This window comes from Balaenoptera musculus, chromosome 16, assembly GCF_009873245.2.
Source record: "Balaenoptera musculus isolate JJ_BM4_2016_0621 chromosome 16, mBalMus1.pri.v3, whole genome shotgun sequence".
Classification (NCBI taxonomy): domain Eukaryota; kingdom Metazoa; phylum Chordata; class Mammalia; order Artiodactyla; family Balaenopteridae; genus Balaenoptera; species Balaenoptera musculus.
In genome coordinates this window covers 8,285,702-8,310,181 of record NC_045800.1, presented here as the reverse complement: position 1 = coordinate 8,310,181, position 24,480 = coordinate 8,285,702, and the positions used below count along the sequence as shown (strand labels likewise).

The 24,480-nt window shown below is 41.4% G+C and overlaps 1 protein-coding gene across 3 annotated transcripts in view; it reads right to left on the bottom strand.

Annotated features, from left to right (window-relative positions):
- Positions 1-24,480, bottom strand: part of CPXM2 (carboxypeptidase X, M14 family member 2) — a 129,538-nt gene that overhangs the window by 65,906 nt on the left and 39,152 nt on the right. For 2 of the 3 annotated variants that reach the window (XM_036828843.1, XM_036828841.1), the window contains exon 4: positions 8,389-8,528. In XM_036828843.1, coding sequence (XP_036684738.1) covers positions 8,389-8,528 — 140 coding nt within the window. The remainder of the gene's footprint in view (positions 1-8,388; positions 8,529-24,480) is intronic. The other variant, XM_036828842.1, reaches the window with a different exon arrangement.

The window sequence follows — 24,480 nt, the reverse complement described above, 5'->3', positions numbered from 1 at the left end:
CGAGTCTAGGCGTTTTATTTAAAGGAATTTCCTGCTGACCAAAAGTATCCAACAAAATACAGATGTGTCACAGGAAGATTTGCACAAAATGTCAGGCTCTACTTATCAGCCGCAATGTGACTGATTCAGTTCTGAAGTCTTTCCTGGTGGGCGACTGGGGGCTCTGGGGGTTCAACTCTGGACAGCTGGGGGCTTGGGGGCTCGCAGACGGGAGGGGTGAGATGAAGCCACTTTGTAAATAACAGCAGCCACGGTTCATTGAGCATCTGCTGGGTCCAGAAGGTGTCAGGGTTTTCCATCTGCGTCTCACTGAACGCTCAAAACAAGCTCTTTTCACCAACCAGGAAACCGAGGCTTGGAAGAGTGAGGAGACCACCCCGACCACCCACCTACGCAGGCCTCCTGTTAACATCTCTTAACATCTCTAAGACCACGCAGAGGGAGCGAGGGCCGTTGGGGAGAGACCGTGGTCTGAGCGCTCCAACAGCGCTGGCTGGAGAGAGGGGAGAGGGACGGGGGAGAGGGGAGTTAACACGTGAGCAGTACCCTCCACCAAAGAAGGGAAGGAATCTTAAGAAAACAGCAGGAATGACAGACACTTGTAGGGTACTCACCACGTGCCAAGGACTCTCTTAACTGCCTGATGTGTAGTAACTCATTTAATCCCCACAGCAATCCAGGCACTATTATCATCTCCATCTTATAGATGAAGAAGCAAAGGCACAGAAAAGCTCAGAAACACACCCAAGGCCATGCAACCAGGGAGTCTGGAATCCCAGTCTCACTCTGGAATCTGCACTCTGATCCGCTCGGCTATACCAGGTGAGGACCTGGACATCTGAACAGGAGGGACACCAAAGGAATACGAGAGCTGCGTTCCCCCAGGATGTGGCTTCTTTTCTCCCGGTGGTTATGCACTAAAGAGCCCCCTATGGTGGGCAGACACTGGGATGGGGGCAGGGGCCGTCCAGCCTCAGGAGAGGACAGTATCAGGACATGATCTGAGCCGTTCTGAATGATGGAGCAGGGGGTGGGGATGGGAATCATGGAGACCTTCCCCGTGCAGCGCACTGATCTAACACCGAGGATTCAGTGGCAAACCAGAGCCAGGCCCGGCCTGCTCCCTGGGAGTGACATCAGTGCAAGTACAAACAAATAACCAGGGAGTTAAACAGGGCCAGGTGAGAACACAGAGAGACTGAGAGAGGGCTTCAGAAGGCTGGTCAGAGAAAGCCTCTGAATGCAGGGAGGGTTGCGCCTTCAGGCAGAGGAAATGGCAGATGCAAAGGCCCTGAGGCAGGAGCACGCTTGCTTATCTGCAGAACAAAGAGAAGGCTCCTGGGCTCGGACTGAACGAACAAAGGGAAGGAGGTCAAACGGCAGTGGGAGCCAGTCCACACAGGCCCTGTGGGTGCAGGCGTGCGAGCATTATGTGAGCCAAGCTGGAGAGGGAACAGAAGAGAAGAAGGGTGAGTGCACCCAACAACCTTCCGGAGGGTTTCCTGGGGAGTCAGAGCCAGGGGACAAGGACCCTGGAATAAACCCGGGTGGAAGCTTTATCTCCACGAAGGAGTTCTAGCGTTGTTTCCTTTCCAGAGATTTTACCTTCTGAGAAGTTATTCCTTAGTCACTGGCACCCAAAAAACCAAGTATGAGCCATACAGCCACAAGGGAGAGCTTTATTCAATTTCAAATAACTATGCCTGCATTGGGGAAACAACACAAAGTGAAGAAATGACTGTGTGCCTGGCCTTCTACTTGAACTTGGAGATGTTTTCATTGAAACCCCTCCATTTTAGCCAAACTCAGCAGTTCAAAAACTGACAGTTTTCATAGAGGTTAGAAAGGAGTTTGGAAACTTCTGTCTCCCCCGCCCTCCACAGGTGCCAAACATTTCATTTTGCCAATAACGGGGGAGACGCAGCAGGACACGTGCTGAAAACACACGCACATTCTCTCCCGAGAAGATGAGTAGATGATTTATGAAGCACCAGCAGCCTCCCTTTGAGCCCTGCTCCCGGGGGGCTGCCGGGCGTCCTCCACACTCCTGGCCCAGCCCGGCACCCCTTCCCTCTGCGCCCTGGCACGCCGCTGCGGGGTTGGGGCCCAGACTGCCAAGGATCAGTCCCCAGGGAGTGGAAAACCAGATGGAGTTGACGAGAAAGGGAGGGACCGGGTGGACACTTCTCACTGTGGAAACCAGAGGTCCAGCCACTGGGCGGAACCCCAGGCCAGGAAGGTACTGGGAAGGTTCCATCTCCATGCCTGGTCTCTGGACCAACATTCTCAGCCGCTTCTGATTTGCCTCTGCCTCTTCATTTTCCTTCTCACACAGACCCCACCATCTCTTCAGCCGCCTCCTCATCCCGCCTCCTGAGCGAGGGTCCAGCGCGTCTTGGAGATTCTCCCAACAGGGACAGCACTGAACAGCCAAGCCTGCAACCTCAAGGTACCCAGACATCTGCTCCGCTCCGGCCCTCCACACACACCTCCCTGACCCCAGTCATCACCTCGACGGCCCCTGGGGAGTCCCCAGGTGGCCAGTGTCCTCCCCTTGCCAGTTTCTACCTTTCCTGAAGCTTCATCTTCCCCAGGGCCTCTGTGAACTTGACCTTAGTTTCTAGGGAATCAGCTCTCTGGCTTTGACTCCTTCCTGACCAGGCCTGGATCTCAACCTCACAACCCTTCACCCTTAACACGCCGTGTCCTAACAGGTCCCGCAATGCCCTTGTCCCTGGACCTCCTCCAGCTGCACTGCCACCAACTCTCCACCGCCCCCCACAGGGGAGAAAGTGCCAACGGTGGCAAATGGGACCATTACAATTTTATTCCATGAGCTCGGGGGACCAGCCCAGTCCCTTCTACAAAGGGACAGGGAATCTCCCTGGCCTTCTTAAGTTTCCAACCCCTAAATCTGCCTCACTCACCGTCTGCAGAGGACCTGCCTCCTACGCCACCAAGAATAGAAAACCCTCTGGTGTGAAGGCTCTGAATCCATCTCAGCACTTGCTCCCTGACTTTTCTATCTCGGGACCAGGAGACCCTCCTCCTTCCAGGTGAACCCCTGCACCCGTGTCAGCGCCACCCATGCCCCTTAGGGACCTGCCCCATCGGCCACCTGCCCCTCCTATGAATACAGCTGTCTCCAGGAAAAAGAGCAGCAAATAGGCCTTTCCTTGACCTTGTCTTCGTCTGGTTTGGGTACCCCATCTCCTCCTTTGCTTCACCATCAGGATTCTCAAAGGGGAAGCCCACATGAAGAATCTCGGCTAAGACTTCGCACCGACAAACAGAAAGCAAGCTTCTTCAGGCTGGGACTGTCTTTTCTACCATCTTTGTGTCCTCAGCCACCAGGCTGGCTCACAGCACACGCCATTCATCCTGCTCTAATTAGCCAAACTGCTTCTAAAAACTTCAGCCAGCCAGGCAAACCTTCCCCAGCCCGCACCTTACAAACCCATCAATCAAACTGCTGTTTCTCCTTAAGGACACATGTACAGACTCTCAAGAGAGGATGAGAATTGTCTTGTTTATTAAATAAAGTTTAAAACATTTGGTTATTTTAAATTGCCTGTATTTTGCCCAAGTCATTAGAAGCATCTATCCACCTCAGACAGAATAATTAACTTTTCAATCATCACATTGGTTATAACTGCAACACTCATAGATCTAATATACTTCCTGAAATCAGGAAAACAAAAGATTGGCTTTTACTAGTATATTAACATTTCTCTAAATTGCAATGTAGTGGGGAAGGATCGTTTATATTGGTGAAAAATACAAATTATTCAATATCATGAAAATAATTATGTTTTATTACTTTCAAATAGTATGAATTATTTGAAAATTATTACAATGAGAATCATAAAGTTTTTCATCAACTTGGTTAGGAACTCGTCCCGGACCATGGCTAAGTGTCACGACCTGCCGTATCACCTTTCACATCTGTATCACAGGTCTGATAACAGACCTCCTCTCCCCATCCCATGACGTGTACAGTGCCGATTCTAGTTGGCCTGTCAACATACTGGATTCTTCCAGACTGAGAGCTCCCTGCAGGCAGGCCACTTCTTATACAGAGTGCTTAGTTCAGAGGGCTCAATAAACAGATGGGTGAATTCATAAAAACATAAAGAGGATGTCAGGAACAAATAAGATGATGGATGTTCATTTTAAAATACCAACCACAGAAGTTTTATAAATGAAATATATTCAGAGTGCTCTGAAATATATACTGTAACTCCAAAGTGCTCCTATATTCTAACAACCAGATAGACGTTACTTAGAAACAGCAACATCCATTTGGCCAACCCCCAGGAGCCATCACCCCATTTCCCTTCCATTTCTAAAACATCACCAAACAAATTGCAGCACTCTGAGATTATGGTATGTTCTGCTCATTTAACTAGAAAAAATGAAACTCTAATTCCAACTCTGCCATCGCTTGTCTTGGGTTGAATTCTACATCTGCCTGTTACCCTGCAGGATTCAGGAAGAAGCAGTCCTCACTTGGAGTAGCTGGCAGGATTGTACCTTGCAGAGAGGCACCCTCAAGCTGTTTAGTATGCTTGTTACACAGTGATACTTTCATAATGCATCCTCCAGGGGTGGTCCTGTGAGGGGTCAAGGGGAGGGCCAGGCAGGCAATGCTCTCCCCACCACCAGATTCACACGAAGCAGCCTCATCTGTCTGTATTTTCTAAATGTTTCCAGGAAAGACTTTATATGAAGGAAGGTCTGTGGCTAAAAATAAAGCTTGAAAACTACTGTTCCCTCTAGGTGCAGAGGGAAGAAAGTGCCATTTATTGAGCACTTATTAAGTGCTGGGTAATTTTAAAACATCGTAACATAATTCCATTTAACTTTCACCACGTCTTTACGAGTTAGACAGTAGTTGACCCATTTTAGAGAAGAGCATACTGAGGTTCAACGAAGAGAAATCTCAAAACCAGAAAGAGTCAGACACGACATTATCCCAAAGCCACATTGTTTGAGGTGCCTCCACCTCTAAAAATCCTTATCACGGGCTTCCCTGGTGGTGCAGTGGTTGAGAATCTGCCTGCCAATGCAGGGGACACGGGTTCGAGCCCTGGTCCGGGAAGATCACACATGCCGCGGAGCAACTAGGCCCGTGAGCCACAATTGCTGAGCCTGCGCGTCTGGAGCCTGTGCTCCGCAACAAGAGAGGCCGCGATAGTGAGAGGCCCGCACACCGCGATGAAGAGTGGTCCCCACTTGCCACAACTAGAGAAAGCCCTCGCACAGAAACGAAGACCCAACACAGCCAAAAATAAATAATAAATAAATGATAAAATAATTAAAAATCCTTATCACTTCTCAGTCTACTCTTTGCACGTCCCCTCCCCTCTCCCCCTTACAATTTAAGCCTGCTCTCAGTTATTTACACTCATAATTAATTAACTCATTACCATTCGGTGTGAATGACTCTTTGCCAATTTGCTACTTACTTCCTTACAATATTCATTCATTAAAGAATCACTGATTGAGCCTCTATTAGATGCCTGGTACTGGGCCAGGTCCCAGAGACACAGACTATCAAGGCATTGCCTCTATCAAGTTCTCACAGACTAGTGGGGAGAAATATGGAAACCAATAAATAGGAATATTAAAAGCGGTACCGTAGATGGCTGTACTGGGAACAGCACGGGGATAGAGGCCCTGGGAGAGAGAAAGAAGGACAGCTACTGTCTTCCTTACTATTGCTATTTGGTGATTTCTGTTGTTGGCAAGTTTTCCGGTCACAGTACCTCCAGCGCCTCCGGGGCATGGGGCTCAAGATATAAAAATGTACCCTTGACTGTTTCCTCCTCACTCCTTAGTACAGAGTCCTATTCCAGGAGGTAAGATAAACTGAAACTCATCAGATTTCACTTCATTGTCCTTGACCTGAAATACATTTATACATTAAAAAAACTGACTCTTAAAAGCAATTCTATCCCTTGCCTCCCTCTTAGATGTTCCTGTCCCGGGCTTAGTCAAAGAAAGATATTGTTCTACTGCAATTTCTTATTCACCCCAAACCCTCTTGTGTTTCCAGCTGAAATAGAATGTAAGCAGTACTCCTACCCTGCTCTTTCTTTGTAATCCAGTAATAACCCAACTACTGCTTCTCTCATGATACTGATGAGACAGGTTAATATGAAGCATTAAGGTAAAATCCCTGCTCTCATCCCTACGGATGACCTCAAATCAGTCTTTCTTTCCAAGTTTCTATTCTCCTTGAGCAATTCAACTTTGTTTCTTCTAAAATTCTTGCCTTTCAGAATCTACACAGTGAAAACAACTGTTATGGTAATAAGCTGCTGATTAGAGCAAAACACACACCACAGAGCAAAAATCAGCATATGTGAACACACACATAAGTGCTACTGAAAAGTAAAGTGAATAAAATGTGAGTAGCACAAATACATAACCAAATGTTGTCAAAATGTACAAATTATCCCTGCTCTGGAAATTTACTTGAAGGAAGAAATTCAAAGGAAGAAAAAAGTATATAAATGTTTTCCTGTAAAATATGTGATAACAGAAAATTGAGACGGTGATAGAGGCATGGCTGAGTAAATTATAGGCTATTAAAAATGATCATTATGAACTCTGAGTAACAGCATGAAAATGTTATGGATATGTTTTTAAATTAAAAATAACAATTGCATATGTATTATGATTACAAATCTGTAGAAAAATTATGTTTGCTTAAGGACAGCGGAATCACGGGTAATGTTTTTAAATGTTGTTGGAGGTTACAGTATTGTCTTTACAATAAAAAAAGATTCAGAGGAAAACAGATGATGAGTCATTGCCTGACAACTGTCATTTTGTAAGAAAGTCCCCTTTACGGTGACAATGACAGGCAGTTAAATGTGAGCACAGATGCCAGGTTCCCTCCTCTTATCCTGGTTTACTTATTAATGTTGATCTTTCCAGGCATTAAAATGAATCTAATCAACAAAGACAGACTTTACATGGTTGCCAAGTGGTAATCAGTAAAACCTGAAAGGGACCAAGACATGGGATCTGAGTGTGCAGTATAGACAGGGCAGGGGGAGGGGGGGCAGAATGGGAGGGCTTTTAGCTAACTAGGTCCACAGTCCGTTTCCTAAATGTCTAAATATAAGGCATTTGTGCTCTTGGCTTCTCAGTGTAGACAGATGTTAGAGGAATTGAAAATTTCTTGTTTAAATTAAGAAAGCACCCAAGGTCCTGCAGCCCCTCCTAATTCTTGCCTAACCCCCAGTCTCTGCATGTTTGCTGTCTACACAGCTTGAGCCACAGGACAGCCCCACAGATATAGTCCTGCCTCTGTCTCCACCACCATCCCTGGGCTGAAGTGGAAAGGTTTTGTTTTGTTTACATATATATTTTTTTGTTTATTGTAGTAAAATACACATAAAATTAATCATTTGGAAGTGTGCAATTCTGAGGCATCAAGTACATTCACATTGTTGTATAACCATCACCACCATCCATCTCCAGAAATTTTCATCGTCCCCAACTAGACTGCGTCCCCATTAAACAATAACACCCTATCCCCCTCCGCCAGACCCTGGCAGATACCGTTCATCCTCCTTTCTGTCTCTATGACTTTAACTGTTCCAGGAACCTCATGGAAGTGGAATCACACAGTGTGTGTCCTTTTGTGTCTGGCTTATTGCACTGAGCATAATGTCCTCAAAGTTCATCCATGTCGTAGTGTGTGTCAGAATTTCCTTCCTTTTTAAGGCTGAATAATATTCCGTTGTATATATGCACCATGAGATGAGTTTTAAGGGGCTACAGCCCACCTCTCTTGGGACTATTACTGACCCAGCCCTGATCCCAAGCTCAATTCTGAACGATGGGCTCTTCCAGCTCATTCTCAGGCCCCAGACTGGCTCCTCCTTCAATTCTCCTCCTCCTCCAGTGGTTCTTTATTTGGGAACCTGCTTATAGTTCATCTTTCTTCCCAGAATCTGGACGAGTCATCCCTTCTACCTCAGGACAGTGGAGACCGTTACCTGTCACTCACTGCTTGTGCAGAGTTCCTACGTTAGGCTGTGTTCAGCCCACCAGTCAGGGCACCAGTAGCTCGCCCCAGATCCAAGATGGCAGCTACCTGCCTACCCTGCCTGAGTTTGACAACACCTTTGTCTCCTCAGCCTAACCCATGGATCCTTCTCTCTGCTCCAGCATCAGGGAAGGTGTTGATCCAACAGATGCACCTTCCCAGCGTGTCTACAGCAAGGCCAGCCTCCTGTCTTCATTGCAACTTTCTTCCTTTCTATTGCCTATCCCCAGATACCTCTCTGCAACTTCCCTGACCCTGTCTAAACTCTAGAACTTTAGACTCAAGGCACAGAGTCTAGGAAGCACAGGTCCAGCCACACTTACAGCCAGAGCGAGTTCCTCCCTTGAGTGATGACACCAGTGAACTTGGTCAGACGTCTGGCATCCACTTCAATCCACTGATGGAGGTCGTTCCTTCCCGCGCACCACGCCCCGTCGTAAAAATCATTTTCATTAATACCTGCCTGAAAAGAAAGAGAGGGGTGCTCTTCACTACTACATATAAAATAGATAACTAACAAGTACCTACTGTATAGCACAGGAGACTATGCTCAATATCTTGTGATAATCTATAAGGGAAAAGAATCTGAAGAAGAATATACATATATACATGTATACATGTGTGTGTGTGTATATATGTATATCTGAATAACTTTGCTGTACACCTGAAACTAACACAACACTGTAAATCAACTATATATCAATTAAAAAAGAAAAAAAAGAGAGATGGGTGTTCTTCAAAAAGACCCAGAACAGAAGAAAATTAAGACAAAATTTTTTATGAGATTTCAAGGAAGGGGGGTGGGAGGAATAGAAGAGAATGAGGAATTGGAAAAAAAAATAGTCATTGTGCCCTGAACTCCTTATTCTAAATCATAAAAAGGAGTTGCTTATTAACAAGATGGAAATATTTCAATATGGTAAGTCCTCCTCTTGCCCAGTGTCAAAGATGAAATTTAATGAGTTCTCCTATTATTCATTCGTCCAACAGACATAGACCGTCTCCTACATACCAGCCTATACATGCCAGGTGCTGGGGGTACAAAGGTGAATCATTCCCTCCTAGAATCTCAGGATCCAGGCAGGAAGAAAGACATGAAAATAGATGAATTAGAACACAATAGGGAATGTGTTCTTTCAGTAATAGGAGCAAACTACTATGGGAGCACTCCAGCCTAGCACAGCTAACTTGGTCTGGCGGAGACCACGGACAGGAAGCCCCAAGTCAGAGATGATATTTGAACTTGGAGTTGAAGGTTAAGTTTATCTAGTGAAAATTTATTTATTAGCATTTAAGTCATTTGATGTGTCTGAGTGTCAGCTACTACTACTACCAAAGATTCCCTTGATCTGAATTTACAAGGTACGTGAAGTTTCTGTTCTGGAATTTTCCCTGTATTATTACCATGTGAAGAGACAATGCCCTGACCTAAAAAAAAAAAAAAAAAGACAAGTGAGCCAGGTGAACCTTTCTAATTTACTAAGATCTTTTCTGCATGAATCCCATTTTCCTATGGTTATTTCACAAGTGCATAATCAGATGAGAAAAAGTCTGAGTGACAGTCAAGAGATAAGCATGATAGGTCAGTCTATCTTCCCTACCTCTGAGTACTTTTCAGCTCAGATTCTTACTTGTAATGGCCAACACTGTTGGGAAACTCAGAGCTCAGCTATAGCAGAGGAACAGCTTGGCTAAGGGTCCCATTAGCGGAGCTCATCCATCACTGCACCAGCTAACATAAGCCTTGTATCAGGACCAACACAGCATATGCACTCCCAGTCCATTCCTGAAACAATCTTGAAACAGCTTTGAGAGAATGTCAGAATACTAACATATCCTGGTCTTCTAAAAGCACTACCATCTCAAATGAAGGTGAATTTAAAAACTGTTAGTCTACATTCTCCGGAGACCCAAGCTCTCAGTGAACCAGCACCTCCATGTCTGATGGTACACAGGGTGTCTGCAATAAGGACCTAGAGGTGCTGCAAGGTTCTACCTTCTAGAGCCATCAAAGAAAAGCTAAATTTTGCAAGTGTGTGTTAATGGTCCTACTTGTGCTTCAGTGCATTTTGTTAAAGTGATGACGACTCTTAAGTATAACCTCTCATCTCCCAACATTACCAGTCAACAGGGAGATCACCATCCCAGCCTGAAGGCTGTAATTACACAATTGCTCCCTTTCTTCATCTAAGGCACTTATCCCCGCAATGGAGGAGACCTGAAACCTATTAACGACCTACAATATCACAATTCATCTTCTTTCAAGAAACCATAATACACACTCCGTTTTTGTTGTGGTTCCTCTTTTCTCATAAACTGCCCATGAGACTGGTGCTTACAATAGCTTAATTTATTAAAATTAACCTTCACCTTGTCTTTGCTATATGCCAAGTAGTGGTCCTGGCAATAGAAATACAAAGGTAGACAACACGGGCAGTCCTGCTTTTCTGGAGCTCAGAACAGGCAGATGGACTGAAGTCCCCTCATGGTGCTTGTGTCTTGGCCTTGGCATCTCAAAATCACCCACTGCACAGTGTGTTGATTCAGAGCTTGTGCTCTGAAGTCCTATCTGGGTGTGAATCCCAGTTCTGCAACTTTCATACTGCATTAATTCAGGCAATTTGCCTAAATGCTCTTCTGTGCCTCAGTGACCCCATCTGTTCAAGTGACAGGGCGCTGACTGCTTTCAACAGGGCCTGGCACTTAGTTAGTAGCATGGGCTCAAAAAGAATTGAACACTCAGTAAATGCTAGTTATCAGTACACCTAAAACAATGAATATTTGGTAAATCATGGAAATATGGGTGTTTTAAGAATTATTTCACACTGTACAAAATTCCAGGGAATTGCAATACTATTCCGGTTAATCGGTGTCACATTTTCTATAACCTCAAATATCCAGAATAGAGTTATAAAATCTGAAAAAAGAGGAGGCCCACTGTCTAAAGTTCTTAATAGGAGTCCATGTTGCCCCCCTCCAAGGGATATTTGGCAACGTTTGCAGTCATTTTTGGCTGTCACAACTGGGGGAGGTGTGTGCAACTGGCAACTAACAGATGGAAGCCAGGGGTGCTGCTACACATTCTACAATGCACAGGACAGCAACACCTGTGTCACAAAGAGCTGCCCGTCCCAAAACGTCAATCATGCAGAGCTTAAGAACGCCAGCTTATGGGCTAAGCAGACAAGAAAGAGCTGCCACACAGCCCAGGATGTTTATCCCTACAGGATCATGAAAGCTTGGAGCAGCTGTCCTCATGTCATTCGGCCAAAGTCTACTGACTGGTATCTGACATTCAATTTACAGTTCCTGTTTTTGCCAGTCTGGATATTTTGCTTCTGCTGTCAATCTCAGTTCTTCTTGAGCACCCCAGACAGTCAATTAAAAGTAATAAGGTTTCAGGAGATTGAAGAGCCCTTCCTGAAGTTGACTCTTTGGGAAATGACAGCCACCTCTGCAAAATCAATTATAAATTTATAAAGCAAGCATCTGGGAGAATTAAATGAAAGAGGAGGTACCAGCCCCAGAGATGTCACCAAATTACACCAGAGTGCCAAAAATGATACCAGTAAAATGTCTGCTACTGTAGGATGTGCTCCACAAAAATGAGGCAGAACACCAAAAAGAGGAAGATATCAGATCCAGAAATCAAGGGTTCCGACATAGGAGGGACTTCTCAGAATGATGGTGAAGAAGTCCCGAGATACTAGTGATGTAAAAGACCCAGAAAGCAACCTATTCAGAATACAGCAGGTCAAAGGGCTCCCGAAAGAATGTCTACAGAAACATAAAAAAGCAAAAGTCAGACTAAACATCATTGAACAGATCTGACCTTATAGAAAGTTATATTGAAGGGTATTTTACAGACCCAGACTATTGCAGGGTGTGGGGAGATGTTTTTAAAAACATGAGCAGTTCCAGGAAAACAAAAGGTTGTCAAGAAATTATATAAAAGAAATTATTTCTTGGCTCAAAACTACAATAATTCTTGGCTCAATACTAAGCAATATTTATAGTCATAACAATGAAAACCTCAAATGTAAATTTATCCAAAATCTGAGATACGATTTTATTAGAAAGATTAAAGAGGGGTAAAGGAGTGATTTTAAAAATGAGCTGAAATTCTCATCTTCCATAATAAGAATTCAAAAGATAAAGTCCCAAATTTATAGAAACCAATACATATCAATATGCGCATATTATTTAGAAATTAAGATTTAAATGCCCAAAGAAACAATTTAAAAGAGTTGGAAGAAATGAAGGAAACAATAGCAAAAATCAATGAAACTAAAAGCTGGTTCTTTGAGAAGATAAACAAAATTGATAAACCATTAGCCAGACTCATCAAGAGAAAAAGGGAGAAGACTCAAGTCAATAGAATTAGAAATGAAAACGGAGAAGTAACAACTGACACTGAAGAAATACAAAAGATCATGAGAGATTACTACAAGCAACTCTATGCCAATAAAATGGACAACCTGGAAGAAATGGACAGATTCTTAGAAACGCACAACCTGCCGAGACTGAACCAGGAAGAAATAGAAAATATGAACAGACCAATCACAAGCACTGAAATTGAAACTGTGATTAAAAACCTTCCAACAAACAAAAGCCCAGGACCAGATGGCTTCACAGGTGAATTCTATCAAACATTTAGAGAAGAGCTAACACCTATCCTTCTCAAACTCTTCCAAAATATTGCAGAGGGAGGAACACTCCCAAACTCCTTCTACGAGGCCACCATCACCCTGATACCAAAACCAGACAAAGATGTCACAAAGAAAGAAAACTACAGGCCAATATCACTGATGAACATAGATGCAAAAATCCTCAACAAAATACTAGCAAACAGAATCCAACAGCACATTAAAAGGATCATACACCATGATCAAGTGGGGTTTATCCCAGGAATGCAAGGATTCTTCAATATACGCCAATCAATCAACGTGATACACCATATTAACAAATTGAAGGAGAAAAACCATATGATCATATCAATAGATGCAGAGAAAGCTTTCGACAAAATTCAACACCTATTTATGATAAAAGCCCTGCAGAAAGTAGGCATAGAGGGAACTTTCCTCAACATAATAAAGGCCATATATGACAAACCCACAGCCAACATTGTCCTCAATGGTGAAAAACTGAAACCATTTCCACTAAGATCAGGAACAAGACAAGGTTGCCCACTCTCACCACTATTATTCAACATAGTTTTGGAAGTGTTAGCCACAGCAATCAGAGAAGACAAAGAAATAAAAGGAATCCAAATCGGAAAAGAAGAAGTGAAGCTGTCACTGTTTGCAGATGACATGATACTATACATAGAGAGTCCTAAAGATGCTACCAGAAAACTACTAGAGCTAATCAATGAATTTGGTAAAGTAGCAGGATACAAAATTAATGCACAGAAATCTCTTGCATTTCTATACACTAATGACGAAGAATCTGAAAGTGAAATTAAGAAAACACTCCCGTTTACCACTGCAACAAAAAGAATAAAATATCTAGGAATAAACCTACCTAAGGAGACAAAAGACCTGTATGCAGAAAATTATAAGACACTGATGAAAGAACTTAAAGATGATACAAATAGATGGAGAGATATACCATGTTCTTGGATTGGAAGAATCAACATTGTGAAAATGACTCTACTACCCAAAGCAATCTACAGATTCAATGCAATCTCTATCAAACTACCACTGGCATTTTTCACAGAACTAGAACAAAAAATCTCACAATTTGTATGGAAACACAAAAGACCCCGAATAGCCAAAGCAATCTTGAGAACGAAAAATGGAGCTGGGGGAATCAGGCTCCCTGACTTCAGACTATATTACAAAGCTACAGTAATCAAGACAGTTTGGTACTGGCACAAAAACAGAAATATAGATCAATGGAACAGGATAGAAAGCCCAGAGATAAACCCACGCACATATGGTCACCTTATCTTTGATAAAGGAGGCAAGCATATACAGTGGAGAAAAGACAGCCTCTTCAATAAGTGGCGCTGGGAAAATTGGACAGATACATGTAAAAGTATGAAATTAGAACACTCCCTGACACCATGCACAAAAATAAACTCAAAATGGATTAAAGACCTAAGTGTAAGGCCAGACACTATCAAACTCTTAGAGGAAAACATAGAACACTCTATGACATACATCACAGCCAGATTCTTTTTGACCCAGCTCCTAGAGAAATGGAAATAAGAACACAAATAAACAAATGGGACCTAATAAAACTTAAAAGCTTTTGCACAGCAAAGGAAACCATAAACAAGACCAAAAGACAACCATCAGAATGGGAGAAAATATTTGCAAATGAAGCAACTGACAAAGGGTTAATCTCCAAGATTTACAAGCAGCTCATGCAACTCAATAACAAAAAAACGAACAACCCAATCCAAAAATGGGCAAAAGACCTAAATAGATATTTCTCCAAAGAAGATATACAGATTGCCAACAGACACATGAAAGAATGCTCAACATCATTAATCATTAGAGAAATGCAAATCAAAACTACAATGAGATATCATCTCACACCGGTCAGAATGGCCATCATCAAAAAATCTAGAAACAATAAATGCTGGAGAGGGTGTGGAGGAAAGGGAACCCTCTTGCACTGTTGGTGGGAATGTAAATTGATACAGCCACTATGGAGAACAGTATGGAGGTTCCTTAAGACACTAAAAATAGAACTACCATACGACCCAGCAATCCCACTACTGGGCATATACCCTGAGAAAACCATAGTTCAAAAAGAGTCATGTACCACAATGTTCATTGCAGCTCTATTTACAATAGCCAGGACATGGAAGCAACCTAAGTGTCCATCGACAGATGAATGGATAAAGAAGATGTGGCACATATATACAATGGAATATTACTCAGCCATAAAAAGAAATGAAATGGAGGTATTTGTAATGAGGTGGATGGAGTTAGAGTCTGTCATACAGAGTGAAGTAAGTCAGAAAGAGAAAAACAAATACCGTATGCTAACACATATATATGGAATCTAAGGGAAAAAAAAAAAAAAGGCCATGAAGAACCTAGTGGCAAGACGGGAATAAAGACACAGACCTACTAGAGAATGGACTTGAGGATATGGGGAGGGGGAGGGGTGAGATGTGACAGGGTGAGAGAGTGTCATGGACATATATACACTACCAAATGTAAAATAGATAGCTAGTGGGAAGCAGCCGCATAGCACAGGGAGATCAGCTCGGTGCTTTGTGACCACCTAGAGGGGTGGGACGGGGAGGGTGGGAGGGAGGGAGATGCAAGAGGGAAGAGATATGGGAACATATGTATATGTATAACTGATTCACTTTGTTATAAAGCAGAAACTAACACACCATTGTGAAGCAATTATACTTCAATAAAGATGTTCAAAAAAAAAAAAAAAGAGTTGGAAGTAGTTGCCCCATTCACAGCATTCAGGGGCAGTCAGGGGGTGGGGTGGAATGTGGAATGCCTCAACAGGGAACACTGTTTTGTTTTTGTTTTTGTCTTTTACAACTTTGTTAGGAAAAACTGACAGATACAATTGTATATATTTAAAGTGTACAACATGATGATTTGATATGCATATACATTATGGAATGATTACCAAGATCAAGATAATTAATGCAGCCATCACCTCTAGTGTTAACTCACTTTTTTGTGTGTGCGGTGAGAATGCTGAAGATTTAACTCTCAATAACTTTCAAATATTATACAATACTGTATTATTAACTATAATCACCATGCTATATGTTAGATCCTTTGATTCTTCTTATAACTGAAAATTTATACCCTTTAACCTACATCTCCCCATTTCCCCTCCCGCTCAGCCCGTGGCAACCACCATTCTATTGTTTGTTATAATCCTCTAATGCTTTGATTTAACTACTTGCTCAAAAAACTGATTAAAATAAATTTTAATTTTAAAGAGGAAAGGAAAGGAGATGCACAGATATAAATCGTAACTGATATACAACCTACTTTTAAAATTATTCTTGACTAGGCACTCTGATCTGAAGTACCAATGAAACTAGACGAAGCATAAAGAAAAGAAAAAAAAAAAAGCAAGCTGCAAACCCTCTGAAAAAAATGCCTGTGCACCTCTAGCTTGTGCGGAGGTTGGTGTCTTCAGTGGAATCTCCTATTGCAGGGGGACCTTCAAGATGGCAGAGAAGTAAAACGTAGAGATCACCTTCCTCCCCACAAATACATCAAAAATACATCTACATGTGAACAACTCCTACAGAACACCTACTGAATGCTGGCAGAAGGCCTCAGACTTACCAAAAGGCAAGAAAATCCCCACGTACCTGCTGTGTGGCTGACAGGGTCTTGGTGCTCCGGCCTGGTGTCAAGCCTGAGCCTCCGAGGTGGGAGAGCTGAGTTCAGGACATTGAACCACCAGAGGCCTCCCGGCCCCACATAATATCAATCGGTGAGAGCTCTCCCAGAGATTTCCATCTCAATGCTAAGACCCAGCTCCACCCAACGGCCAGCAAGCTCCAGTGCTGGATGTCCCATGCCAAACAACTAGCAAGACAGGAACACAACCCCACCCATTAGCAGAGAGGCTGCCTAAAATCATACTAAGTTCACAGACACCCCAAAACACACCACCGGACGCGGCCCTGCCCACCAGAAAGACAAGATCCAGACCCACCCACGAGAACACAGGCACCAGTCCCCTCCAACAGGAAAACTACACAAGCCACTGAACCAACCTCACCCACTGGGGGCAGACACCAAAAACAAAAGGAACTATGAACCGGCAGCCTGCGAAAAGGAGACCCCAAACAAAGTTAAACAAAATGAGAAGACAGAGAAATATGCAGCAGATGAAGGAGCAAGGTAAAAACCCACCAGACCAAACAAATGAAGAGGAAACAGACAGTCTCCCTGAAAGAATTCAGAGTAATGACAATAAAGATGATCCAAAATCTTGGAAATAGAATGCAGAAAATACAAAAAAAAGTTTAACAAGGACCTAGAAGAACTAAAGAGCAAACAAACAATGATGAACAACAAAATAAATGAAATTAAAAATACTCTAGAAGGAATCAATAGCAGAATAACTGAGGCAGAAGAACGGATAAGTGACCTGGAAGATAAAATAGTGGAAATAACTACCACAGAGCAGAATAAAGAAAAAAGAATGAAAACAATTGAGGACAGTCACAGAGACCTCTGGGACAACACTAAATGCACCATTTTAGGGGTCCCAGAAAAAGGAGAGAAAAAGAAAGGGTCTGAGAAAATATTTGAAGAGATTATAGTTGAACACTTCCCTAACATGGGAAAGGAAATAATCAAGTCGAGGAAGTGCAGAGAGTCCCATACAGGATAAATCCAAGGAGAAACACGCCAAGACACATATTAATCAAACTACCAAAAATTAAATACAAAGGAAAAATATTAAAAGCAGTGAGGGAAAAGCAACAAATAACATACAAGGGAATCCCCATAAGGTTAACAGCTGATCTTTCATTAGAAACTCTGCAAGCCAGAAGGGAGTGGCAGGACATATTTAAAGTGATGAAAGGGAAAAACCTATAACCAAGATTACTCTACCCAGCAAGGATCTCATTCAGATTCGACGGAGAAATTAAAACCTTTACAGACAAGCAAAAGCTAAGACAATTCAGCACCACCAAACCAGCTTTACAACAAATGCTAAAGGAACTCCTCTAGGCAGGAAATACGAGAGAAGAAAAGACCTACAAAAACAAACCCAAAACAATTAAGAAAATGGTCATAGGAACATACATATCGATAATTACCTTAAATGTTAATGGATTAATGCTCCAACCAAAAGACATAGACTGGCTGAATGGATACAAAAACAAGACCCATATGTATGCTGTCTACAAGAGACCCACTTCAGACCTAGGGACACATACAGACTGAAAGTGAGGGGACGGAAAAAGATAGTCCATGCAAATGGAAACAAAAAGAAATCTGGAGTAGCAATTGTCATACTAGACAAAATAGACTTTAAAATAAAGACTATTACAAGAGACAAAGAAGGACACTATATAATGATCAAGGGATCAATCCAAGAAGAAGATATAACAATTGTAAATATTTATGCACCCAACATAGGAGCACCTCAATACATAAGGCAAATGCTAACAGCCATAAAAGGGGAAATCGACAGTAACACAATCATAGTAGGGGACTTTAACACCCCACTGTCACCAATGGACAGATCAACCAAAATGAAAATAAATAAGGAAACACAAGCTTTAAATGACACATTAGACAACATGGATTTAATTGATATTTATAGGACATTCCATCCAAAAAACAGAATACATTTTCTTCTCAAGTGCTCATGGAATATTCACCAGGATAGACCCTATCTTGGGTCACAAATCAAGCCTTGGTAAATTTAAGAAAATTGAAATCGTATCAAGTATCTTTTCCAACCACAACACTATGAGACTACATATCAATTACAGGGAAAGAAATGTAGAAAATACAAACACATGGAGGCTAAACAATATGCTACTAAATAACCAAGAGATCACTGAAGAAATGAAAAAGGAAATCAAAAAATACCTAAAAACAAATGCCAATGAAAAAGTGATGACCCAAAACCCATGGGATGCAGCAAAAGCAGTTCTAAGAGGGCCGTTTATAGCAATACAATCCTACCTCAAGAAACAAGAAAAATCCCAAATAAACAACCTAACCTTACACCTAAAGCAATTAGAGAAAGAACAACAACAACAACAAAAAAAAACCCAAAGTTAGCAGAAGGAAGGAAATCATAAAGATCAGATCAGAAATAAATGAAAAAGAATTGAAGGAAACAATAGCAAAGATCAATAAAACTAAAATCTGGTTCTTTGAGAACATAAACGAAATTGATAAACCATTAGCCAGATTCATCAAGAAAAAAAGGGAGAAGACTCAAATCAACAGAATTAGAAATGAAAAAGGAGAAGTAACAACTGACACTGAAGAAATACACAGGATCATGAGAGATTACTACAAGCAACTATATGCCAATAAAATGGACAACCTGAAAGAAATGGACAAATTATTAGAAAAGCACAACCTTCCAAGACTGGACCAGGAAGAAACAGAAAATATAAGCAGACCAATCACAAGCACTGAAATTGAAACTGTGATTAAAAATCTTCCAACAAACAAAAGCCCAGGACCAGATGGCTTCACAGGCAAATTTTATCAAACATTTAGAGAAGAGCTAACACCTGTTCTTCTCAAACTCTTCCAAAATATAGCAGAGGGAGGAACACTCCCAAACTCATCTATGAGGCCACCATCATCCTGATACCAAAACCAGACAAAGATGTCACAAAAAAAAAAGAAAACTACAGGTCAATATCACTGATGAATATAAATGCAAAAATCCTCAACAAAATACTAGCAAACAAAATCCAACAGCATATTAAAAGGATCATACACCATGATCAAGTGGAGTTTATCTCAGGAATGCAAGGATCCTTCAATATATACAAATCAATCAATGTGATACACTATATTAACAAATTGAAGGAGAAAAACCATATGATCATATCAATAGATGGAGAAAAAGCTTTCGACAAAATTCAACACCCATTTATGTTAAAAACTCTCCAGAAAGCAGGCATGGAGGGAACCTTCCTCAACATAATAAAGGCCATATATGACAAACCCACAGCCAACATCATTCTCAATGGTGAAAAACTGAAACCATTTCCTCTAAGATCAGGAACAAGACAAGGTTGTCCACTCTCACCACTATTATTCAACATAGTTTTGGAAGTTTCAGCCACAGCAATCAGAGAAGAAAAAGAAATAAAAGGAATCCAAATTGGAAAAGAAGTAAAACTGTCACTGTTTGCAGATGACATGATATACATAGAGAATCCTAAAGAGTCTTCCAGAAAACTACTAGGGCTAATCAATGAATTTGGTAAAGTAGCAGGATACAAAATTAATGCACAGAAATCTCTTGCATTCTTATACACTAATGATGAAAAATCTGAAAGAGAAATTAAGGAAACACTCCCATTTACCATTGCAACAAAATGAATAAAATACCTAGGAATAAACCTACCTAAGGAGACAAAAGACCTGTATGCAGAAAACTATAAGACACTGATGAAAGAAATTAAAGATGATACAAACAGATGGAGAGATATACCATGTTCCTGGAATGGAAGAATTAACATTGTGAAAATGACTATACTACCCAAAGCAATCTACAGATTCAATGCAATCCCTATCAAACTACCAATGGCATTTTTCACAGAACTAGAATAAAAAATTGCACAATTTGTATGGAAACACAAAAGACCCCGAATAGTGAAAGCAATCTTGAGAAAGAAAAATGGAGCTGGAGGAATCAGGCTCCCTGACTTCAGACTATACTACAAAGCTACAGTAATCAAGACAATATGGTACTGGTACAAAAACAGAAATACATATCAATGGAACAGGATAGAAAGCCCAGAGATAAACCCACTCACATATGGTCACCTTATCTATGACAAAGGAGGCAAGGATATACAATGGAGAAAAGACAGTCTCTTCAGTAAGTGGTGCTGGGAAAACTGGACAGCTACATGTAAAAGAATGAAATTAGAACACTCCCTAACATCATACACAAAAATAAACTCAAAATGGATTTGAGACCTAAATGTAAGACCGGACACTATAAAACTCTTAGAGGAAAGCATAGGAAGAACACTCTTTGACATAAATCACAGCAAGATCCTTTTTGACCCACCTCCTAGAGAAATGGAAATAAAAACAACAATAAACAAATGAGACCTAATGAAACTTAAAAGCTTTTGCACAGCAAATGAAACCATAAAAAAGATGAAAAGACAACCCTCAGAATGGGAGAAAATATTTGCAAGCAAAGCAACTGACAAAAGATTAATCTCCAAAATATACAAGCAGCTCATGCAGCTCAATATTAAAGAAACAAACAACCCAATCCAAAAATGGGCAGAAGACCTAAATAGACATTTCTCCAAAGAAGACATACAGATGGCCAAGAAGGACATGAAAAGCTGCTCAACGTCACTAATTATTAGAGAAATGCAAATCAAAACTACAGTGAGGTTATCTCCTCACACCAGTTAGAATGGACATCATCAGAAAATCTGCAAACAACAAATGCTGGAGAGGGTGTGGAGAAAAGGGAACCCTCTTGCACTGTTGGTGGGAATGTAAATTGATACAGCCACTATGGAGAACAGTATGGAGGTTCCTTAAAAAACTAAAAATAGAATTACCATATGATCCAGTAATCCCACTACTGGGCATATACCCAGAGAAAACCATAATTGAAAAAGACGCATGCACCCCGTTTTTCATTGCAGCACTATTTACAATAGCCAGGTCATGGAAGCAACCTAAATGCACATTGACAGACGAATGGGTAAAGAAGATGACTGTCTTTTCTCCATTGTATATCCTTGCCTCCTTTGTCATAGATTAGTTGACCATAGGTGTGTAGGTTTATCTCTGGGCTATCTTGTTGCATTGATCTATGTTTCTGTTTTTGTGCCAGTACCATATTGTCTTGATTACTGTAGCTTTGTAGTATAGTCTGAAGTCAGGGAGTCTGATTCCTCCCACTCCGTTTATTCTCCTCAAGACTGCTTTGGCTATTTGGGGTCTTTTGTGTCTCCATACAAATGTTAAGATATTTTGTTCTAGTTCCATAAAAAATGCCATTGGTAATTTGATAGGGATTGCATTGAATCTGTAAATTGCTTTGGGTAGTATAGTCATTTTCACAATATTGATTCTTCCAATCCAAGAACATGGTATATCTCTCCATCTGTTTGTATCATTTTTAATTTCTTTCATCAGTGTCTTATAGTTTTCTGCATACAGGTCTTTTGTCTCCTTAGGTAGGTTTATTCCTAGGTATTTTATTCTTTTTGTTGCAGTGGTAAATGGGAGCGTTTCCTTAATTTCTCTTTCATATTTTTCATCATTAGTGTATAGGAATGCAAGAGATTTTTGTGCATTAATTTTGTATCCTGCAACTTTACCAAATTCATTAATTAGCTCTAGTAGTTTTCTGGTGGCATTTTTTGGATTCTCTATGTATAGTATCATGTCATCTGCAAACAGTGACAGTTTGTCTCTTGTAACATTCTTTATTTTAAAGTCTATTTTATCTGATATGAGTATTGCTACTCCAGCTTTCTTTTGATTTCCATTTGCATGGAATATCTTTTTCCATCCCTTCACTTTCAGTCTGTATGTGTCCCTAGGTCTGAAGTGGGTCTCTTGTAGACAGCATATATATGGGTCTTGTTTTTGTATCCATTCAGCAAGCCTGTGTCTTTTGGTTGGAGCATTTAATCCATTAACATTTAAGGTAATTATCGATATGTATGTTCCTATGACCATTTTCTTAATTGTTTTGGGTTTGTTTTTGTAGGTCCTTTTCTTCTCTTGTGTTTCCCACTTAGAGAAGTTCCTTTAGCATTTGTTGCAGAGCTGGTTTGGTGGTGCTGAATTCTCTTAGCTTTTGCTTGTCTGTAAAGCTTTTGATTTCTCCATCAAATCTGAATGAGATCCTTGCTGGGTAGAGTAATCTTGATTGTATGTTCTTCCCTTTCATCACTTTAAGTATATCATGCCACTCTCTTCTGGCTTGTAGAGTTTCTGCTGAGAAATCAGCTGTTAACCTTATGGGAATTCCCTTGTATGTTATTTGTCGTTTTTCCCTTGCTGCTTTCAATAATTTTTCTTTGTCTTTAATTTTTGCCGATTTGATTACTCTGTGTCTCGGCGTGTTTCTCCTTGGGTTTATCCTGTATGGGATTCGCTGCACTTCCTGGACTTGGGTGGCTATTTCCTTTCCCATGTTAGGGAAGTTTTCAACTATAATCTCTTCAAATATTTTCTCTGGTCCTTTCTCTCTCTCTTCTCCTTCTAGGACCCCTGTAATGCAAATGTTGTTGCATTTAATGTTGTCCCAGAGGTTTCTTAGGCTGTCTTCATTTCTTTTCATTCTTTTTTCTTTATTCTGTTCCGTGGCAGTGAATTCCACCATTCTGTCTTCCAGGTCACTCATCCGTTCTTCTGCCTCAGTTATTCTGCTATTGATTCCTTCTAGTGTAGTTTTCATTTCTGTTATTGTATTGCTCATCTCTGTTTGTTCTTTAATTCTTCTAGGTCTTTGTTAAACATTTCTTGCATCTTCACGACCTTTGCCTCCATTCTTTTTCCGAGGTCCTGGATCATCTTCACTATCATTATTCTGAATTCTTTTCCTGGAAGGTTGCCTATCTTCACTTCATTTAGTTGTTTTTCTGGGGTTTTATCTTGTTCCTTCATCTGGTACATAGCCCTCTGCCTTTTCATCCTGTCTATCTTTCTGTGAATGTGGTTTTTGTTCCACAGGCTGCAGGATTGTAGTTCTTCTTGCTTCTGCTCTGATATTGTCCTTTTTTTAAAAGCCATTCTAGTGTCTGTGTATCACACCTCGTTGTGATTTTAATATGTATTTACTTGATGACTAATGATAAAGAGCACTTTTTCTTATGTTTATTGGCCATGATATTGCTCCATAACCATAGCAGGGCTCCAGCCACACTGGCTTTGCTTTAGTTCCTCAAATATATCATATTCTCTCCACCACAGGGCCTTTGCACACACTGTTCCGTTCAACCTGGAATTCTCTCCTATCCCCTCTGACAACTCTTCATCTGATAAACTCAACTTCTAATCCTGCTTCAAATCTTGTAGCCCATCCCCAGGAAAGCCTTCCAGATTTCTAGATTGAGGCAGGTTTGTTGGGCATAGAGAACCATGGTGTTATGGGTTGGATTATGTCCTCCAAAAAGATATGTTCAAGCCCTAATCCCTGGAACCTCAGAATGTGAATTTATTTGGGAATAAGGTTGTTGCAGATGCAATTAGTTAGGCAATGATAAGGGCCCTAAACCCAATGACCGGTGTCCTTATAAGAAGGGGAAATCTGGATACAGAGACAGACATACAGAGAGGAAAGATGTTGTAGGAGCACACAGGGAGACCGCCCATGACCACAGAGGCAGAGACTAGAGTGATGCCACTACAAGCCAAGGAACATCCTGGGCCACATGGGGACCGGAAGCTGGAAGAGGCAAGGAAGGATCCTTTCCTTGCAGCCTCAGAGGGAGCGCAGACCTACAAGCACTTTGTTTTCAGACTTCCAGCTTCTGAATTGTGAGAGAATAAATTCCTGTTGCTTTAAGCTGCCCAGTTTGTGACACTTTGCTATGGAGGCCCCAGGAAACTAATGCACCTGGCCCTCTCCTTCTGCGTATGCATTACAGGTTGTAATTGGGCATTCACCTGTGAGATTTTTTTTTAAATAATTTCATTTCCCCATTACATTATCCAAGGCCAAAAAACCATCGGAGGAGGCATCCTTGACTCCTCTTTTTC